Genomic DNA, 17,323 nt, shown 5'->3' on the forward strand with positions numbered 1-17,323 from the left:
AACAGAGAACATTTTAAAAATTATAAAACCGTATTCCCACGACTCAACGGACCGCTGTTAATTGTTTAAAACATTATCAGGATATTTGGACATTATGTGCTTAAAGTATCCTGCATTCTCCCACCCTACTACAACTATATTCTAAAATCCTTGAATGAAGGCCTCCTATAAGTTATTGCAGTTAGGAAAATAACTCTTTCCAAAAACACAAACACCATTGCATATACGTGATAGTTTATTTATACCTACAATTTATATGCTCTAGACTTTTGTGTCTAGAGCATTTAACCCAATCTAACCCAAAACCAAATGTTTTGACAGTTCCACTTCTTCATACAATAACATATTGTAGGTAACATCTAACATGTTAAAAAACTATAACACAGGAATAAAACAAGGAATGTTTAAACTTTATTTTAAAAGCCTATACAACATTACTTTGTATTAGTTACGTGTATTTCAGTTATAAAGTTCTGTGGAGGAAGATGAGACACTTTTAACACATAACATCCAAATATCCTGTTCGTGTTTTAAACGATTAACAACGGTCTATGAGAGTCGTGATGATACGGCTTATGATTCTTTGAATGTTTTTTTTTAGTACCAAATGGGACGGGAAAATAGAATAAATAGGCGTCCAATATAGAGTGCTAAATATTTTATCCACCCTTTAAAACATGTTTTACCGATCATTATGAAAGGTATGATAGTATAAACTTATGTTATCATGATTTTTTAAAATATTGGCCAGGGGCGGGCGCGCTAACCTCCTGCAACTTCGCTGGACAAGTTAATGATTCATAACCACAAAACTTAGGTCTAGATACTTTTCTGTTGACCTATATATATTATGTGTGGGCCTTACTGGTGAGTGGTTGCAATAAGAAGTAGTTTTTACGAAAGCGGCTTAAGTTTAAAATAACTGTATAGGTTATACGTTTATGTAATTTCCATAGAATATGCAGAAGCGTCGTCGCATACTATTTCAAATCAGAGTGTTTGATGTGTTTATTACAACTATTAAATTAGTCGGGACAAACTGTTGAGAGATAATAAATAGTATTTTAAAAATGTAGGTATTGGAGTGCTTGGTTTACAGGAATGGCGGGGTGGGGTAAAATGGGACATTTTCAATCTCCTTTATTGTCTCATTTTGTGGTAAACGAAGTTGTTATTTGATAAAAACAAGATAAGGAAATATATAGGTGCTAACTGTATTACATCGTACCCCACAGTAATATACACAGTTTCCGCCATAGCTGTTCTTTTATCTTAAAATGGATCGGTTTTTGATTAAAAGAATTTCATTGGAGAATCTAAGGGAAGTAAATGAACTTGTTAAACAACATTTTTCTCCACGTGAGCCCTGGGCAGTTGCGTTAAAGGCACCGGTTTCTGAGGTTGCTTGTTTAGACCAAATGAGAGCGGAACGAAATTTACACGACGACGCCGCTGTAGGAGTGTTTCTAGCAGACAATGATCAACTAGTTGGTTGCTGCGTTAATTCTATCGAACCAGCGATAAATACTTTCCAGACGAAGCATTTGGACGAAGAGTTGCAGAAACTCGCTGTAAAATACGACTGGTTGAAGTGCATGATTAGACTGGAAGAAATTTTAATGGAAAACATGTGGCAGGAACTGGGTGCGAAAAAAATTCTATTGACATCTCTGGCAACGGTCGATGAGAAGTTTGCCAGGCAGGGCTTGCTTACTAAAATGTTGATCGAAAACGAAGCAATAGCTCGCGAACATGGGTGCGATTTTGTAACTTCTATATGTAGCAGTAGTTTTAGCGGAAAGACTTGTCAAAAACTTGGCCATACATTGTATAAGTCTGTTGACCTTTACAGTTATGTTGATGGGGAAACAGGCAAGTTGCCTTTCAACGAAATAGATTCTCCTCATGCTCAGTGCTGCTTTTTTTATAAACCGGTAACACTAAAACTCGCCTCTGTCAATAACTTATAAACCAACCAGAAAAATACCTATTGTAAATGTATTGCATTAGCTTTGATCGTGTAAATATTCGATACATAGTCGGATGGGGGAAAATGGAACAACTTATATATCATTTTTTTTCTGTTCCATTTGGTAGTAAACAAAGAACATTCAAAGAATAATAAAACCGTATCCTCACAATTCCCTTAGACCGTTATTAATTGTTTAAAACACGATCAGGATATTTGAATCGTAAGTTTTCCCCACCCTACTATATGCTTTAAATTTCAGCTTTATAATTTGCAACCGGTGTTACATCAAAGTCAATTTCTAATTGAAAATGTTTCTTTAATATTTCTTTTAGTTCTTTTTGATCTTTTGCTGTATATTTCCATTTGAACTTTTCTGTCACTGGATCAACAAAAGTTTTCTCGAAAGCAAACCACCCCCAAAGAACCACATATCCAAATTCACTCTGTCTCGTACACAACGTATTGCTTATCATAAAGCTGTTTTCGTTATCTTGTTGGTAATCGAACATTTCTTTAAAATCTTCCCATTTTCTTGAAACATTGTCAAACTTAAATACTGTTTTCCATTCTTTACCGGTTATTGCAGTTTTAGTTGTACCTTTTGGAAGAATGCAGAAGTAATATTTATGCAGGCATACAAATCTTGTATTATAGTTCTTATTTTACATTACACGTATTTTTATTGATCTCTTCGAATAGTTTGCTAAGAACAGAATACTACATCGAAAAGAAGGACAGTTGCTATAGGGGAAAGATGGGATACCTTTAGCACATAATATTCAAATATGCTGATCGTATTTTAAACAGTTAAGTACGATCTATTGGAGTCGTGAGGATACGGTTTTATAATTCTTTGAATGTTCTTTGTTTACTACCAAATGGGATGAGAAAATCGATTTAAAAGGCGTACCATCTTCCCGACCCTAATATATATGCAATGCCAGTAAAAAATACTTGGCGGCCAAGTCCAACATACAGTAGAATTTATTTAGTTTTTTTTAAAACAATTATTCATTGGTATTTAAATAAACCGAGCCTAACGGTATACGTTATGGTATAACTGTTATATTCTTACACGACGGGCAAAGGCAGTCGTTAAAACGCGGTTGATCTTTTCATACAGCTCTTTTTAAGCAGTCAAATAATTTTGATCGAGCTAAATTAACTATTTAGTACAGAACTTCCAATGTATCTTTATAAGTACGCCTATGTATTCGAATTAATACCTTACCGTCCAGTTGTATAACCGTCTTTTTAAGTTTTTGCAAAACATATTCATTCTCATTTAATGTTTGCAATCTATAAATTCCGCTGTTCTGTGTTTGCTCAATCTCGGTTTCAAGTTTTAACGGCGTAGTAAAACTACCACCGCCGAATCCAACGTCAGCCAGCCATTTTGACCCATCTCCGCATGTTACCTGGAATTTATGATAAATATTAATTATATACCGAAGGGTAGAAGAGATATCTCTTAACACCTAACTCCAAAAACAGCTAAAAAATATTACTTCAAACCATAGTATTTATCCAAATTGTAAGTTATACAGAAAAAAAAGTCACAAAAAGTTACAAATGCGGTAAGCAGTAAGCTAGCACGAGGTGTATGAAACAGAACACAAGTGTATAAGGTCGTCGCCCCGCCACTCAGGAGTAAATAAGTGACATTCATATTTTTGGGAGTAAAAACAGTTAATATTTCTAATGTATAGACACGAATATCCCACCAGTAACGCCAAATGATCGAATCTTGGTCCGAATCCAATTTCTTCGTCAAAATAAACTTGACACTGAACCATTCTTACTTGAAATCCACATTCGACCAACGCCCATTTAAACAACCCGTTTTGTTCGTAACAGAAACCCCCTCGTTTCTTAACGACCAAATCATTGTAAACTTTGTCAAAGTCAAGATATTTTCTCTGCCCACCAAACATATCAAGATTGTCGAATGGTATAAACTCTCGGTGATGCTCACATAACTTACTTAATGTAGAGACATCATTCTTGACCTCGCTTGTGTATTTAATTCTTTCTAAATATTGCTTTAAATCTGGCATATTGGATTGTCTTTCGCCTAGTTTCTTGCAAATCAGATAAAATGACTAAAATCCCTATATCCCTATGTACTGGTTAATGTACAACCAGTATTTCACTGCACTCTGTTTGACAAACAGTTTATTTCCGATGTGTACACAACCCTAGTTTTTTTTAGTAAGGATAGCCTACGTTTTTTGTTCTTTAAATATTCTTTGATTACCATCAAATGGGACGGAAAAACCCTAGTATATACAGAAGTGGCTTATATACAAAGACAACTGGTTCTACGGTTCTATGCAATGGCGTGTGAAATGGTTATTCTTATTTATCTGCTAATATCTATCGCTTCAAAATTCAAACTCAAACTTTCTATTATTGGTTGCAATGAACTTGTTGTAAACGACATGACTAATTATGTATACACAAAATTGTTTTGATATCTGACATTGTTAAAATATTAATCTTAACATATACCGTCGAACTGGCGAACATACGTAACGTCTGCCTTTATTCGAGAATGTTAAAGCGGACTCGGTTAGTCAGCGATTTGGCGTGACAATTTATCATGAAACTTATACTGTACGTGCCTTTATACAAGGCAAACAACATAGCTCTGCGGTGGCTCCGGGCAAGACACGCGTGTGGTTTAAGCAGCACGATCACTAAAACTACTTATAGCAGCAAACCGCAATTGATCGGACCAACTCATAGACTAAAGATGCAAACGGCAGTCGTTATAACTCGGGTGTACCTTAATATAACCTTAATATTTTTTTTATTTTCTTAATGTAGCCCATGATTGACAGTTTAGACAACATCTAAGCGACAAATACCTGGGCTGTAGAAATCGGCGTTAAATGTTGTAACCAATATGCAAAACATCACAATGGTAACAGCAAAACATTAGTTCAATGCATATTTTGGTCATTCTAATATGCGAAGTAAAACAGACACCATTTAAAACCACTGCTCTGATAGTTGCACAAAACATAATATTACTCATGTAATTGCAGAATGGTTTATTTTATTGAGAACCAGCACTTGGATTGACAATTATCACTTTGTTTTTGTTAACAACCAGAACTAAAACAACATATACATGTATAACATATATGTTTTAATATTCTTGTCAATATTTACCTTTTGTTGAACCGTGGTTATCTAAAAATGTTTAAAATATGTTAGATGAAATTTGCGAGTAAATTAAATAGAATGTTTGGGAAGTATGACAAATATATATGCGTGGTAATATAGTTAGATGCGATACCATAAGTACCTAAACTCGATATTTCCTGATGTTTAAACAGTCAACAACGCTCTTTTAGAGTCGTTAGAATGTGGTTTTATAGTTATGTATAGTAGGGTGGAAAAAGGTGGGAAACCTTTAGCACATAATATCTAAACCTGATCGCGTTTTAAACAATTAACAACGGTCTATGGGAGTCGTGAGGACACGGTTTTATAATTATTTGTATGTTCTATGTTTACTACCTATATGAGACGAAAAAACAAATAAAAGGTAGAATGAAAGGTGTCTCATCTTCCCCCCTACTATAAATATTCTTTGTTTACTGTCGAATGGGACAAGAGACCAAAATGTCTAATCTTATTTCTTTAAGAACAACCAAAATTATTAATGCGTTATAATATGGAATACCCACCGTGAACGTGAAAACGCCTGCGGTAGAACAACCTGCGACGCCAACAATAAAACTCTCCTTCGTCAACCAACCAGAGAAGCCCGATCAGCATAGTGATAAGCAGCAACTTGTTCATCTAAAAAATAACAATTTGAATCGTAGCTTTCTTATTCTATCTCTTCGACTTACATTATATTTTAAGTGGAGCATCGAAGGGAGATGTCCGTATTACCAAATTGGAAATCAACTGTTTCTGAAATTTTTGTATCCGGTTTCTGCAGCCGCAACAATAATTTTTCATTCATCAAAGTTCAACTTAAACTGTTAATTAAATGGTTAACTTTAGTGAACCAAGTTGTTAGCGATGGCTTTGTATTTCTTTATTGTTTGACTTGGAATCTGGACCTATAACCCTTGAATGCAATTTACAAACGGGTCAAACTATAGAGTGCCGTTAAAGTCTAATTGGGAATTAATTGTTTCAATGTTCAGTTAAAGTCAGTGACCTCTGTTTTGTGAAATTTAATGATTCGCCATACTGTAACCAGAGTTGGAGAAAAAGTTATTATGACTAATTCGAAAGCTTTTTATACAGGTTTTGAATGTGCCTTTTTTCATAATGATATAATATGGAAACTGCAATCGTTTTTTACCGAGTGCATTGTTGTATTGATCCTTCATAGTTGTAACAGCCTAACCGCTATACCAATGTTTTGATTCTGCTATACCAATATTTTGATTCTGCTTCGTGATTTGGCTTTCTACAGAAAACGTTTCAATTGTTTCCGTAAACTTCGTGAGTTCTTTACTGCATGCGCATGTGATAGACGATAAGAGCAGAGTTTTGTAACATTACACCGACATCCTGTTTATCCTGGAGGTTGGTTGGGGGGGAGAACTTATCTTCTCCCTCTTTAATCGTTTTGTTGGCTTCCCAGCCAGGAAACTTAAAATTTTCCACTTCGGTTTACACAATATGTCATCTTAAAGCAGTTTTGCACGATGTACAGTAGGGTGGGGAAGATGGGACACCTTTTAACTCTACTTTTTGCCCATTCCGTGGTAAAGAAAGAACAATCAAAGAATTGGAAAACTGTATTCTCACAACTTCCTTAGACCGTTGTTTATTGTTTAAAACACGATCTGGATATTTGGGTATTATATTCTAAAGGTGTCCCATCTCCCCCCACTCTACTATATAATATAGCAGCCCGTTAATGTTTTATTAAGAATATTGCATGGCTTCATACCCAAATAGCAGAACATTTACTGGTAATGGGCTTGTGTTAATCATATAGCTTTTTGCCAAACAGTTGATTTGAATGTAGCTTGCTTTATTCTTGCGTGGCTATAAACAACGACACCTTGTGCTCAGCTAAGAATTACCAAATATGTAAATTTTATAGGTTTGTTTTTTATTGTATGGCTGACTATTTGGACAAACAATTAGTCAACACTTGGCTGAAGCAATTGCCTTTGTGTATTTCTCAAGGACAAATGCGACCACAATAATAACAGCGACGATTTTTTTGTTCTTGCTGGGCCATTTAGTGTCTTGTAGATTCGTATTTCCGTTCTGTCATTAGACATGAAATCCCCAAAATATCCTTCATGTAAATTAACGAGCGGCAGAAGTATATATAGTAAGGTGGGAGAAGATGGGACACCCGTTTTTTGTTTTATTTTTGCCCTATTGGTAGTAAACAAAGAACGTACAAATAATTATAAAACCGTATCCTCACGACTCCCGTAGATCCTTGTTAATTGTTTAAAACACCATCAGGATAGTTGGATATTGGGTGCTAAAGGGGTCCCATCTTCCCCACCCTACTATACAATAGGGTGGGGAATACGGGACATCTTTTAATTCCATTTTCTTGTCTCATTTAGAAGTAAACAAAGAAAATTCAAAGAATTATAAAACCGTATCCTCACGACTTACATGCTATGGGCCGTTGTTAATTGTTTAAAACACGATCAGGATATTTGGATATTGGGTGCTAAAGGTGTCCCATCTTCCCCCACCCTACTATATATATAAAATACTTTTTAATCACACTAATCATCTTTGCCTCGTATACTATATTTTACGACGATAGAAAACGTCTTACTACGAAAATATTCCAAAACTACTTAAATTTGGTTGAAAATGTTCGGTTGTTTGACAACTTGTGGCCTGTTTTCTCTAACTAAATTAAATGTGACGATCTGTAAGATTTCTTAGTGTCGTACAGGCTGTTCACAAAGCATCAAACGTAATACCAACAAGCGTGTTAGATAGTCTACAAAGAAACCATAAAAAAAACACAAGTACGTATTATGCCGCTGATCAATTTATTAAAATCATCCGACTTCAACTTGATCACTTATTGTTTGTTACTTGGATGATCGTCTTCTACCATTTCTTGGAACTCCATGTCCTCATCTGAAATATAGAGTAATATAGTAGAGTGGGCAAGATGGGACACCTTTTCATTATGTTTTCTCGTCCCATTTGGTAATAAACAAAGAACATTCAAAGAAATATGTAAACGTATTCTCACGACTCCCATATAGACCGTTGTCAATTGTTTAAAACACGACCTAGATATTTGGATATTATGTGCTAAAGGTGTCCCATCTTTCCCCACCATACTATATAGTACTAAGGGGTAAGATTAGCATTAGCACATTATATTCCACATTTCATAATCGTACTTTAACAATTAACAACGCTCTTTAAAATATTAGTTAAATTTTACATATAATACAGACTGCAAATTTTGTTAACGCAAACTATATAGCGGGCCCTTTTAATGGAACAACAATTTGTCATACAATTGAGTTTACAAATCCTATTCTAATTCTACTTGCCTTGTTCCATTTTTGGTTGGTCATAACGTCTGCGATGCCACCAGCGACGACGACGACGACCAAACAACCCAACCGAAGATTCGGTGAGGACAAGAAGTCCGATGAGCAGAAGGAGAAGGATTGCTGACTTGTTCATCTGCAAGAACGAGCAGTAAGTAAAGTAATAACATTCAAACACAATGTTCTTACTTTTGGTACTGCAGAAAACAGATAATTTCTTGCTCAAATTCCTCGCCTTTTATGTAAAATGTGGTGTTCCTTGCGGCTTGAAAACATCCGAAGTACTTTGTTTAAAGAGAGAGCCAGTTTATCTGATATCCTGTTTTTCTGCAGCCAACATCTCGGAGCTTGGATGTGGAGGAGAACTTCTCTGCTCCCTCTTTGTGCAACGTGATCTAAAATCGTTTTCTCAGCTTCCCAGAATATTGCTCATTCCACTTTGGCCCAACCAAGTCGCGGATAAATTAACAGTTATAACGTGGGTCCATATATTACAGCATGCACGGTAGCATAACAAAACTTGTATTAGCTCTTAAATTTTATCGTCGACAAAACTTAACAATTGCATATTCGGTATTGTTTTTTAACATTTGTATAATACTCAAAGTTTCATGTAAAAAATATCGTTTATATATAAACTTTACACTGGAAATATTAAAGTACAATTGTTTAAGTGTTATAGGATATAATGTTAAGCATGTAACTTATAAGCAATATGTATAGTAAGGTGGGGCAGATGGGACACCTTTAACACACCGTGGCGTAGTGGTTAGCGCGCCTGTCGCTGCTACCATTGTGGCCGTTTGTGTCCTTGAGCAAGACACTTAACGGCAATTGCTCCAACCCAGTGGTCACTAATGGGTTGTTCAAATTATCAGCCATACATAAAAATGAAAAAAAATCCAAAAAAATAATCATCCACAAAGTAACATACTTGGTAACTCGTAAGCTGGCACGTGGTGTTAAACCCGTGTGATAACGACTGTCGTTTTTAAACAATTACCAACGGTCTATAAGTAATTGCGAGGGTTTATTTGAATGTTCGTTGTTTACTACCAAATTGGACGAGAAAAGAGATTAAGTAGGTGTCTCATATTACCCCACTCTACCACAAGTGTGATTGGCTATGTTCTGTTCGCCTACGTGAATGGTACAAAGCGAATAAGTTTAACCATAGAACGAGACTTTTGCATTTTTTTAAAATTTTGGCCAAGTTTAAATTGTTTTTTTTTTATACTTTTAGAATGAAAGTTTTTACCCAATGGTGTAAAATAAAAACAGCAATCGTTTCCACCGAGTGTATTGTTGTATAAATTCTTGTTGGAACAGCCTAACCGCTACCAACAATATTTTAATTCTGCTTCGTGATTTGGCTTTCTACAGAAAACGTTTTAATTGTTTCCGTAAACTTCGTGAGTTCTTTACTGCATGCGCATGTGATAGACGATAAGAGCAGAGTTTTGTAACATTACACCGACATCCTGTTTATCCTGGAGGTTGGTTGCGGGGGAGAACTTATCTTCTCCCTCTTTAATCGTTTTGTTGGCTTCCCAACCAGGAAACTTAAAATTTTCCACTTCGGTTTACGCAATATGTCATCTTAAAGCAGTTTTGTTCGATCTACAGTAGGGTGGGGGAGGATGCGACACCTTTTAACTCTATTTTTGCCCATTCCGTGGTAAACAAAGAACAATCAAAGAATTGCAAAACTGTTTTCTCACAACTTCCTTAGACCGTTGTTTATTGTTTAAAACACGATCAGGATATTTGGGTATTATGTTCTAAAGGTGTCCCATCTCCCCCCATTCTACTATATAATATAGCAGCCCCTTAATGTTTTATTAAGAATATTGCATGGCTTCATACCCAAATAGCAGAACATTTACTGGTAATGGGCTTGTGTTAATCATATAGCTTTTTGCCAAACAGTTGATTTGAATGTAGCTTGCTTTATCCTTGCGTGGTTATAAACAACGACACCTTGTGCTCAGCTACGAATTACCAAATATGTAAATTTTATAGGTTTGTTTTTTATTATATGGCTGACTATTTGGACAAACAATTGGTCACCACTTGGCTGAAGCAATTGCCTTTGTGTATTTCTCAAGGACAAATGCGACCACAATAATAACAGCGACGATTTTTTGTTCTTGCTGGGCCTTTTAGTGTCTTGTAGATTCGTATTTCCGTTCTGTCATTAGACATGAAATCCCCAAAATATCCTTCATGTAAATTAACGAGCGGCAGAAGTATATATAGTAAGGTGGGAGAAGATGGGACACCCGTTTTTTGTTTTATTTTTGCCCTATTGGTAGTAAACAAAGAACGTACAAATAATTATAAAACCGTATCCTCACGACTCCCGTAGATCCTTGTTAATTGTTTAAAACATCATCAGGATATTTGGATATTGGGTGATAAAAGTGTCGCATCTTCCCCCACCCTACTGTACATCGTGCAACCCTACTTTGAGATGACATATTGTGTAAACCGCAGTGGAAAATCACAAGTTCCCTGGTTGGGAAGTCAACAAAACGATTAAAGAGGGAGAAGATAAGTTCTCCCCCCCCAACCAACCTCCAGGATAAACAGGATGTCAGTGTAATGTTACAAAACTCTGCTCTTATCGTCTATCACATGCGCATGCAGTAAAGAACTCACGAAGTTTACGGAAACAATTGAAACGTTTTCTGTAGAAAGCCAAATCACGAGGCAGAATCAAAATATTGTTGGTAGCGGTTAGGCTGTTCCAAGAAGAAGGATTAATACAACAATACACTCGATGGAAACGACTGCTGTTTTTATTTTACACCATTGGGAAAAAACTTTCATCCTAAAAGTATAAAAAAACAAATTATACTTGGCCAAAATTAAAAAAAAATGCGTCTCGTTCTATGGTTAGACTTATTCGCTTTGTACCATTCACGTAGACGAACAGAACATAGCCAATCACACTTGTGGTAGAGTGGGGTAATATGGGACACCTACTTAATCTCTTTTTTCGTCCAATTTGGAAGTAAACAAAGAACATTCAAATCAACCCTCGCAATTCTTATAGACCGTTGGTAATTGTTTAAACACGATCACGATAATTGAATATAATGTGTTAAAGGTGTCTCATCTTCCCCACTCTACTATATATTATAGCAGCCCGTTAATGTTTTATTAAGAATATTGCATGGCTTCATACCCAAATAGCAGAACATTTACTAGTAATGGGCCTGTGGGGTAAGATGGGACACCTACTCATTCTATTTTCTCGTCCCATTTAGTAGTAAACAACGAACATTCAAGTAAATATAAAACCGTATCCTCACAACTCTCATAGATCGTTGTAGTCCGTTGTTAATTGTCCAAAACATGAATGGGATACTTGGATATTATGTGTTAAAGGTGTCCCAACTTACCCCACTTTACTATATTTGTATTGCTTATAAGTTACATGCTTAACACTTATATCCTATAACACTTAAACAATTGTACTTTAATATTCCCAGTTTAAAGTTTATATATATACGTTATTTTTACATGAAACTTAGAGTATAATACAAATAATCAAAAACAATATCGAATATACAATTGTTAAGTTTTGTCGACGATAAAATTTAAGAGCTAATACAAGTTTTGTTATGCTACCGTGCATGCTGTAATATATGAACCCACGTTATAACTGTTAAATTATCAGCGGCGTGGATGGGCCAAAGTGGATGAGGCAATATTATGGGAAGTTAAGAAAACGATTTTAGATCACGTTGCATCAAGAAGGAGCAGAGAAGTCCTCCTCCACATCCAAGCTCCGAGATGTTGGTTGCAGAAAAACAGGATATCAGATAAACTGGCTCTCTCTTTAAACAAAGTACTTCGGATGTTTTTCAAGCCGCAAGGAACACCACATTTTACATAAAAGGCGGGGAATTTGAGCAAGAAACTATCTGTTTTCTGCAGTACCAAAAGTAAGAACATTGTGTTTGAATGTTATTACTTTACTTACTGCTCGTTCTTGCAGATGAACAAGTCAGCAATCCTTCTCCTTCTGCTCATCGGACTTCTTGTCCTCACCGAATCTTCGGTTGGGTTGTTTGGTCGTCGTCGTCGTCGCTGGTGGCATCGCAGACGTTATGACCAACCAAAAATGGAACAAGGCAAGTAGAATTAGAATAGGATTTGTAAACTCAATTTTATGACAAATTGTTGTTCCATTTAAAAGGCCTGTTATATAGTTTGCGTTAACAAAATTTGCAGTCTGTATTATATGTAAAATTTAACTAATATTTTAAAGAGCGTTGTTAATTGTTTACGATTATAAAATGTGGAATATAATGTGCTAATGCTAATCTTACCCCTTAGTACTATATAGTATGGTGGGGAAAGATGGGACACCTTTAGCACATAATATCCAAATATCTAGATCGTGTTTTAAACAATTGACAACGGTCTGTATGGGAGTCGTGAGCATACGTTTACACATTTCTTTGAATGTTCTTTGTTTACTACCAAATGGGACGAGAAAACATAATGAAAAGGTGTCCCATCTTGCCCACCCTACTATATTACTCTATATTTCAGATGAGGACATGGAGTTCCAAGAAATGGTAGAAGACGATCATCCAAGTAACAAACAATAAGTGATCAAGTTGAAGTCGGATGATTTTAATAAATTGATCAGCGGCATAATACGTACTTGTGTTTTTTTTATGGTTTCTTTGTAGACTATCTAACACGCTTGTTGGTATTATGTTTGATGCTTAGTGAACGGCCTGTACGACACTAAGAAATCTTACAGATCGTCACATTTAATTTAGTTAGAGAAAACAAGCCAAAAGTTGTCAAACAACCGACAATTTTCAACCAAATTTAAGTAGTTTTGGATTATTTTCGTAGTAAGACGTTTTCTCTCGTCGTAAAATATAGTATACGAGGCAAAGATGATTTGTGTTATTAAAAAGTATTTTATATATGTAGTAGGGTGGGGAAAGATCGGACACTTTTATCACGTAATATCCAAATATCCTGATCGCGTTTTAAACAATTAACAACGGTCTATGGGAGTCGTGAAGATACGGTTTTATAATTCTTTGAATTTTCTTTGTTTACTTCTAAATGAGACAAGAAAATGGAATGAAAAGATGTCCCATATTCCCCACCCTATTGTATAGTAGGGTGGGGGAAGATGGGACACCTTCAGCACCCAATATCCAAATATCCTGATCGTGTTTTAAACAATTAACAAGGATCTGCGGGAGTCGTGAAGATACGGTTTTATAATTCTTTGAATTTTCTTTGTTTACTTCTAAATGAGACAAGAAAATGGAATGAAAAGATGTCCCATATTCCCCACCCTATTGTATAGTAGGGTGGGGAAGATGGGACACCTTTAGCACCCAATATCCAACTATCCTGATGATGTTTTAAACAATTAACAAGGATCTACGGGAGTCGTGAGGATACGGTTTTATAATTATTTGTACGTTCTTTGTTTACTACCAATAGGGCAAAAATAAAACAAAAAAAGTTGTCCCATCTTTTCCCACCTTACTATATATACTTCTGCCGCTCGTTAATTTACATGAAGGATATTTTGGGAGTTTCATGTCTAATGACAGAACGGAAAAACAAATCTACAAGACACTAAAAGGCCCAGCAAGAACAATAAAATCGTCGCTGTTATTATTGTGGTCGCATTTGTCCTTGAGAAATACACAAAGGCAATTGCTTCAGCCAAGTGTTGACTAATTGTTTGTCCAAATAGTCAGCCATACAATAAAAAACAACCCTATAAAATTTACATATTTGGTAATTCGTAGCTGAGCACAAGGTGTCGTTGTTTATAGCCACGCAAGGATAAAGCAAGCTACATTCAAATCAACTGTTTGGCAAAAAGCTGTATGATTAACACAAGCCCATTACCAGTAAATGTTCTGCTATTTGGGTATGAAGCCATGCAATATTCTTAATAAAACATTAACGGGCTGCTATATTATATAGTAGAGTGGGGGGAGATGGGACACTTTTACAACATATTACCCAAATATCCTGATCGTGTTTTAAACAATTAACTATTGTTAAAGGAAGTTGAGAGAATACAGTTTGGCAATTCTTTGATTGTTCTTTGTTTACCACGGAATGGGCAAAAATAGAGTTAAAAGGTGTCGCATCCTCCCCCACCCTACTGTAGATCGAACAAAACTGCTTTAAGATGACATATTGTGTAAACCGAAGTGGAAAATTTTAAGTTTCCTGGTTGGGAAGCCAACAAAACGATTAAAGAGGGAGAAGATAAGTTCTCTCTCCCAACCTACCTCCAGGATAAACAGGATGTCAGTGTAATGTTACAAAACTCTGCTCTTATCGTCTATCACATGCGCATGCAGTAAAGGACTCAAGGAGTAAAGGACGAAGTTTACGGAAACAATTGAAACGTTTTCTGTAGAAAGCCAAATCACGAAGCAGAATCAAAATATTGTTGGTAGCGGTTAGGCTGTTCCAAAAAGAAGGATTAATACAACAATAAACTCGGTAGAAACGATTGCTGTTTTTATATTACACCATTGGGAAAAAACTTTCATTCTAAAAGTATAAAAAAAAACAAATTATACTTGGCCAAAATTTAAAAAATTGCAAAAGTCTCGTTCTATAGTTAAACTTATGCGCTTTGTACCATTCACGTAGACGAACAGAACATAGCCAATCACACTTGTAGTAGTGTGGGGTAATATGGGACACCCACTTAATCTCTTTTCTTGTCCAATTTGGTAGTAAACAAAGAACATTCAAATCAACCCTCGCAATTCTTATAGACCGTTGGTAATTGTTTAAACACGATCACGATAATTGAATATAATGTGTTAAAGGTGTCTCATCTTCCCCACTCTACTATATAATATAGCAGCCCGTTAATGTTTTATTAAGAATATTGCATGGCTTCATACCCAAATAGCAGAACATTTACTGGTAATGGGCCTGTGGGGTAAGATGGGACACCTACTCATTCTATTTTCTCGTCCCATTTAGTAGTAAACAACGAACATTCAAGTAAATATAAAACCGTATCCTCACAACTCTCATAGATCGTTGTAGTCCGTTGTTAATTGTCCAAAACATGAATGGGATACTTGGATATTATGTGTTAAAGGTGTCCCAACTTACCCCACTTTACTATATATGTATTGCTTATAAGTTACATGCTTAAAATTATATCCTATAACACTTAAACAATTGTACTTTAATATTTCCAGTTTAAAGTTTATATATATACGTTATTTTTTACATGAAACTTTGAGTATAATATAAATGATAAACAACAATACCGAATATGCAATTGTTAAGTTTTGTCGACGATAAAATTTAAGAGCTAATACAAGTTTTGTTATGCTACCGTGCATGCTGTAATATATGGACCCACGTTATAACTGTTAAATTATCAGCGACGTGGATGGGCCAAAGTGGATGAGGCAATATTATGGGAAATTAAGAAAACGATTTTAGATCACGTTGCACAAAGAGAGAGCAGAAAAGTGCTCCTCCTCATCCCACATCCGGGATGTTGGTTGCAGAAAAACAGGATGTTAGACAAACCGGCTTCGGATGTTTTCAAGTCATAAGGAAGACCACATTTTGCATAAAAGCCGGACAATTTGAGCAAGAAACTATCTGTTTTCTGCAGTACAAAAAGTAAGAACGTTGTGTTTGGATGTTATTACTTTACTTACTGCTTGTGTTTGCAGATGAACAAGTCGGCACTCATTCTCCTTCTGCTCATCGGACTTCTGGTCCTCACCGAACCAACGGTTGGGTTTAGACGTCGTCGTCGCTGTTGGCGTCGCAGACGTCGCTACGGTGACGAACAGGAAATGAAACAAGGCAAGTAGAATTAGAATAGGTTTTGTGAACTCTGCATAACAAACTACAGTTTCCTTAAATGAACCCCGTCATATCGATACTGTTACTAATTTACGTTGACAAAATTTCCGCTCTGTATTACAGATAATATTTTTTCATATTTTATAGAGCGTTGTTAATTGTTAAAACACGATTAGGAGATTTGGGATATAATGTGCTAATGCTAATCTTACCCCATAATACTATATAGTAAGGTGGGGGAAGATGGAACACCTTTAGCACATAATATCCAAATATCTAGATCGTGTTTTAAACAATTGACAACGGTCTATGGAAGTCGTAAGGTTACGTTTTACATTCCTTTGTTATTCTTTGTTTACAATGAGACGATAAAATAGAATGAAAAGGTGTCTCATCTTTCACAACCTACTATATTACCCTTTTTTAAATACAGACATGGAGTCCCAAGAAATGGACGAAGACGATATTGAGTTGTACAACTAATAAGTGAACGAGTTGTCTGACGCTTTTAATAAATTGATCCGCGGCATAACATATACTTGTGTTTTTTATGGTTATTTTATAGACTTTCTTAGTCTTCTAAGACACTTGCTGGTATTATGTTTAATGCTCATTGAACGGCATGTTAGACACTAAGAAATCTTACAGGTCACATTTAATTTAGTAAAAGAAAACAGGCCAAAAGTTGCTAAGCAACCGATAATGTTTAATCAAGTTTACGTAGTTTTAGATTAATTCCGTAGTAAGCCGTTTTCAATTAACGTACAATGCAGTAAACGAGTCAAAGTGATGATTAGGAAGTACTATACACATATAGTAGGGTGAGGTGAGATGGGACACCTTAAGTACATAATATCCAAATAGACATGTAAGATGTCATGTGCTAATGCTAATCTTACCCCTTAGTACTATATAGGAGGGTGGGGGAAGATGGGACACCTTTAGCACATAATATCCAAAT

General features: G+C 35.7%; 2 protein-coding genes and 2 long non-coding RNA genes across 4 annotated transcripts; 2 read left to right on the forward strand and 2 right to left on the reverse strand.

The window, feature by feature from the left end:
* The first annotated feature begins 1,263 nt into the window (after positions 1-1,263).
* On the forward strand, positions 1,264-1,970 carry LOC149726339 (uncharacterized). The gene has a single exon (XM_089889847.1). The coding sequence runs from the start codon at positions 1,278-1,280 to the stop codon at positions 1,968-1,970; it is 693 nt and encodes a 230-aa protein (XP_089745973.1). The 5' UTR covers positions 1,264-1,277.
* Positions 1,971-2,220: 250 nt separating this feature from the next.
* LOC149726340 (arylamine N-acetyltransferase, pineal gland isozyme NAT-3-like) lies at positions 2,221-4,154 on the reverse strand. The gene is made up of 3 exons (XM_089889842.1): positions 3,697-4,154; positions 3,204-3,390; positions 2,221-2,570 (listed from the first exon to the last, which is right to left on the reverse strand). The coding sequence occupies exons 1-3, from the start codon at positions 4,027-4,029 to the stop codon at positions 2,221-2,223; spliced, it is 870 nt and encodes a 289-aa protein (XP_089745968.1). The 5' UTR covers positions 4,030-4,154.
* Positions 4,155-7,966: 3,812 nt separating this feature from the next.
* LOC149726341 (uncharacterized) lies at positions 7,967-8,830 on the reverse strand. The gene is made up of 3 exons (XR_016386192.1): positions 8,692-8,830; positions 8,503-8,638; positions 7,967-8,074 (listed from the first exon to the last, which is right to left on the reverse strand). It is a non-coding gene; the product is annotated as an uncharacterized LOC149726341 (long non-coding RNA).
* Positions 8,831-12,436: 3,606 nt separating this feature from the next.
* On the forward strand, positions 12,437-16,896 carry LOC149726342 (uncharacterized). The gene is made up of 3 exons (XR_016386194.1): positions 12,437-12,455; positions 16,227-16,362; positions 16,796-16,896. It is a non-coding gene; the product is annotated as an uncharacterized LOC149726342 (long non-coding RNA).
* The last annotated feature ends 427 nt before the right edge of the window (positions 16,897-17,323 follow it).

Source organism: Ciona robusta, chromosome 12, assembly GCF_009617815.1.
Source record: "Ciona robusta chromosome 12, ASM961781v2".
In the NCBI taxonomy this organism is placed as follows: Eukaryota; Metazoa; Chordata; class Ascidiacea; order Phlebobranchia; family Cionidae; genus Ciona; species Ciona robusta.

Bases quoted from the DNA above. Each gene is read 5' to 3' on its own strand.
- LOC149726339 (XM_089889847.1), top strand. From the start codon at position 1,278: ATGGATCGGTTTTTGATTAAAAGAATTTCATTGGAGAATCTAAGGGAA.
- LOC149726340 (XM_089889842.1), bottom strand. From the start codon at position 4,029: ATGCCAGATTTAAAGCAATATTTAGAAAGAATTAAATACACAAGCGAG. The intron at 3,391-3,696 runs GTGGGATATTCG...CATAAATTCCAG, and splicing joins TCGATCATTTGGCGTTACTG to GTAACATGCGGAGATGGGTC. The intron at 2,571-3,203 runs GTAAGGTATTAA...TTCTTCCAAAAG, and splicing joins GACGGTTATACAACTGGACG to GTACAACTAAAACTGCAATA.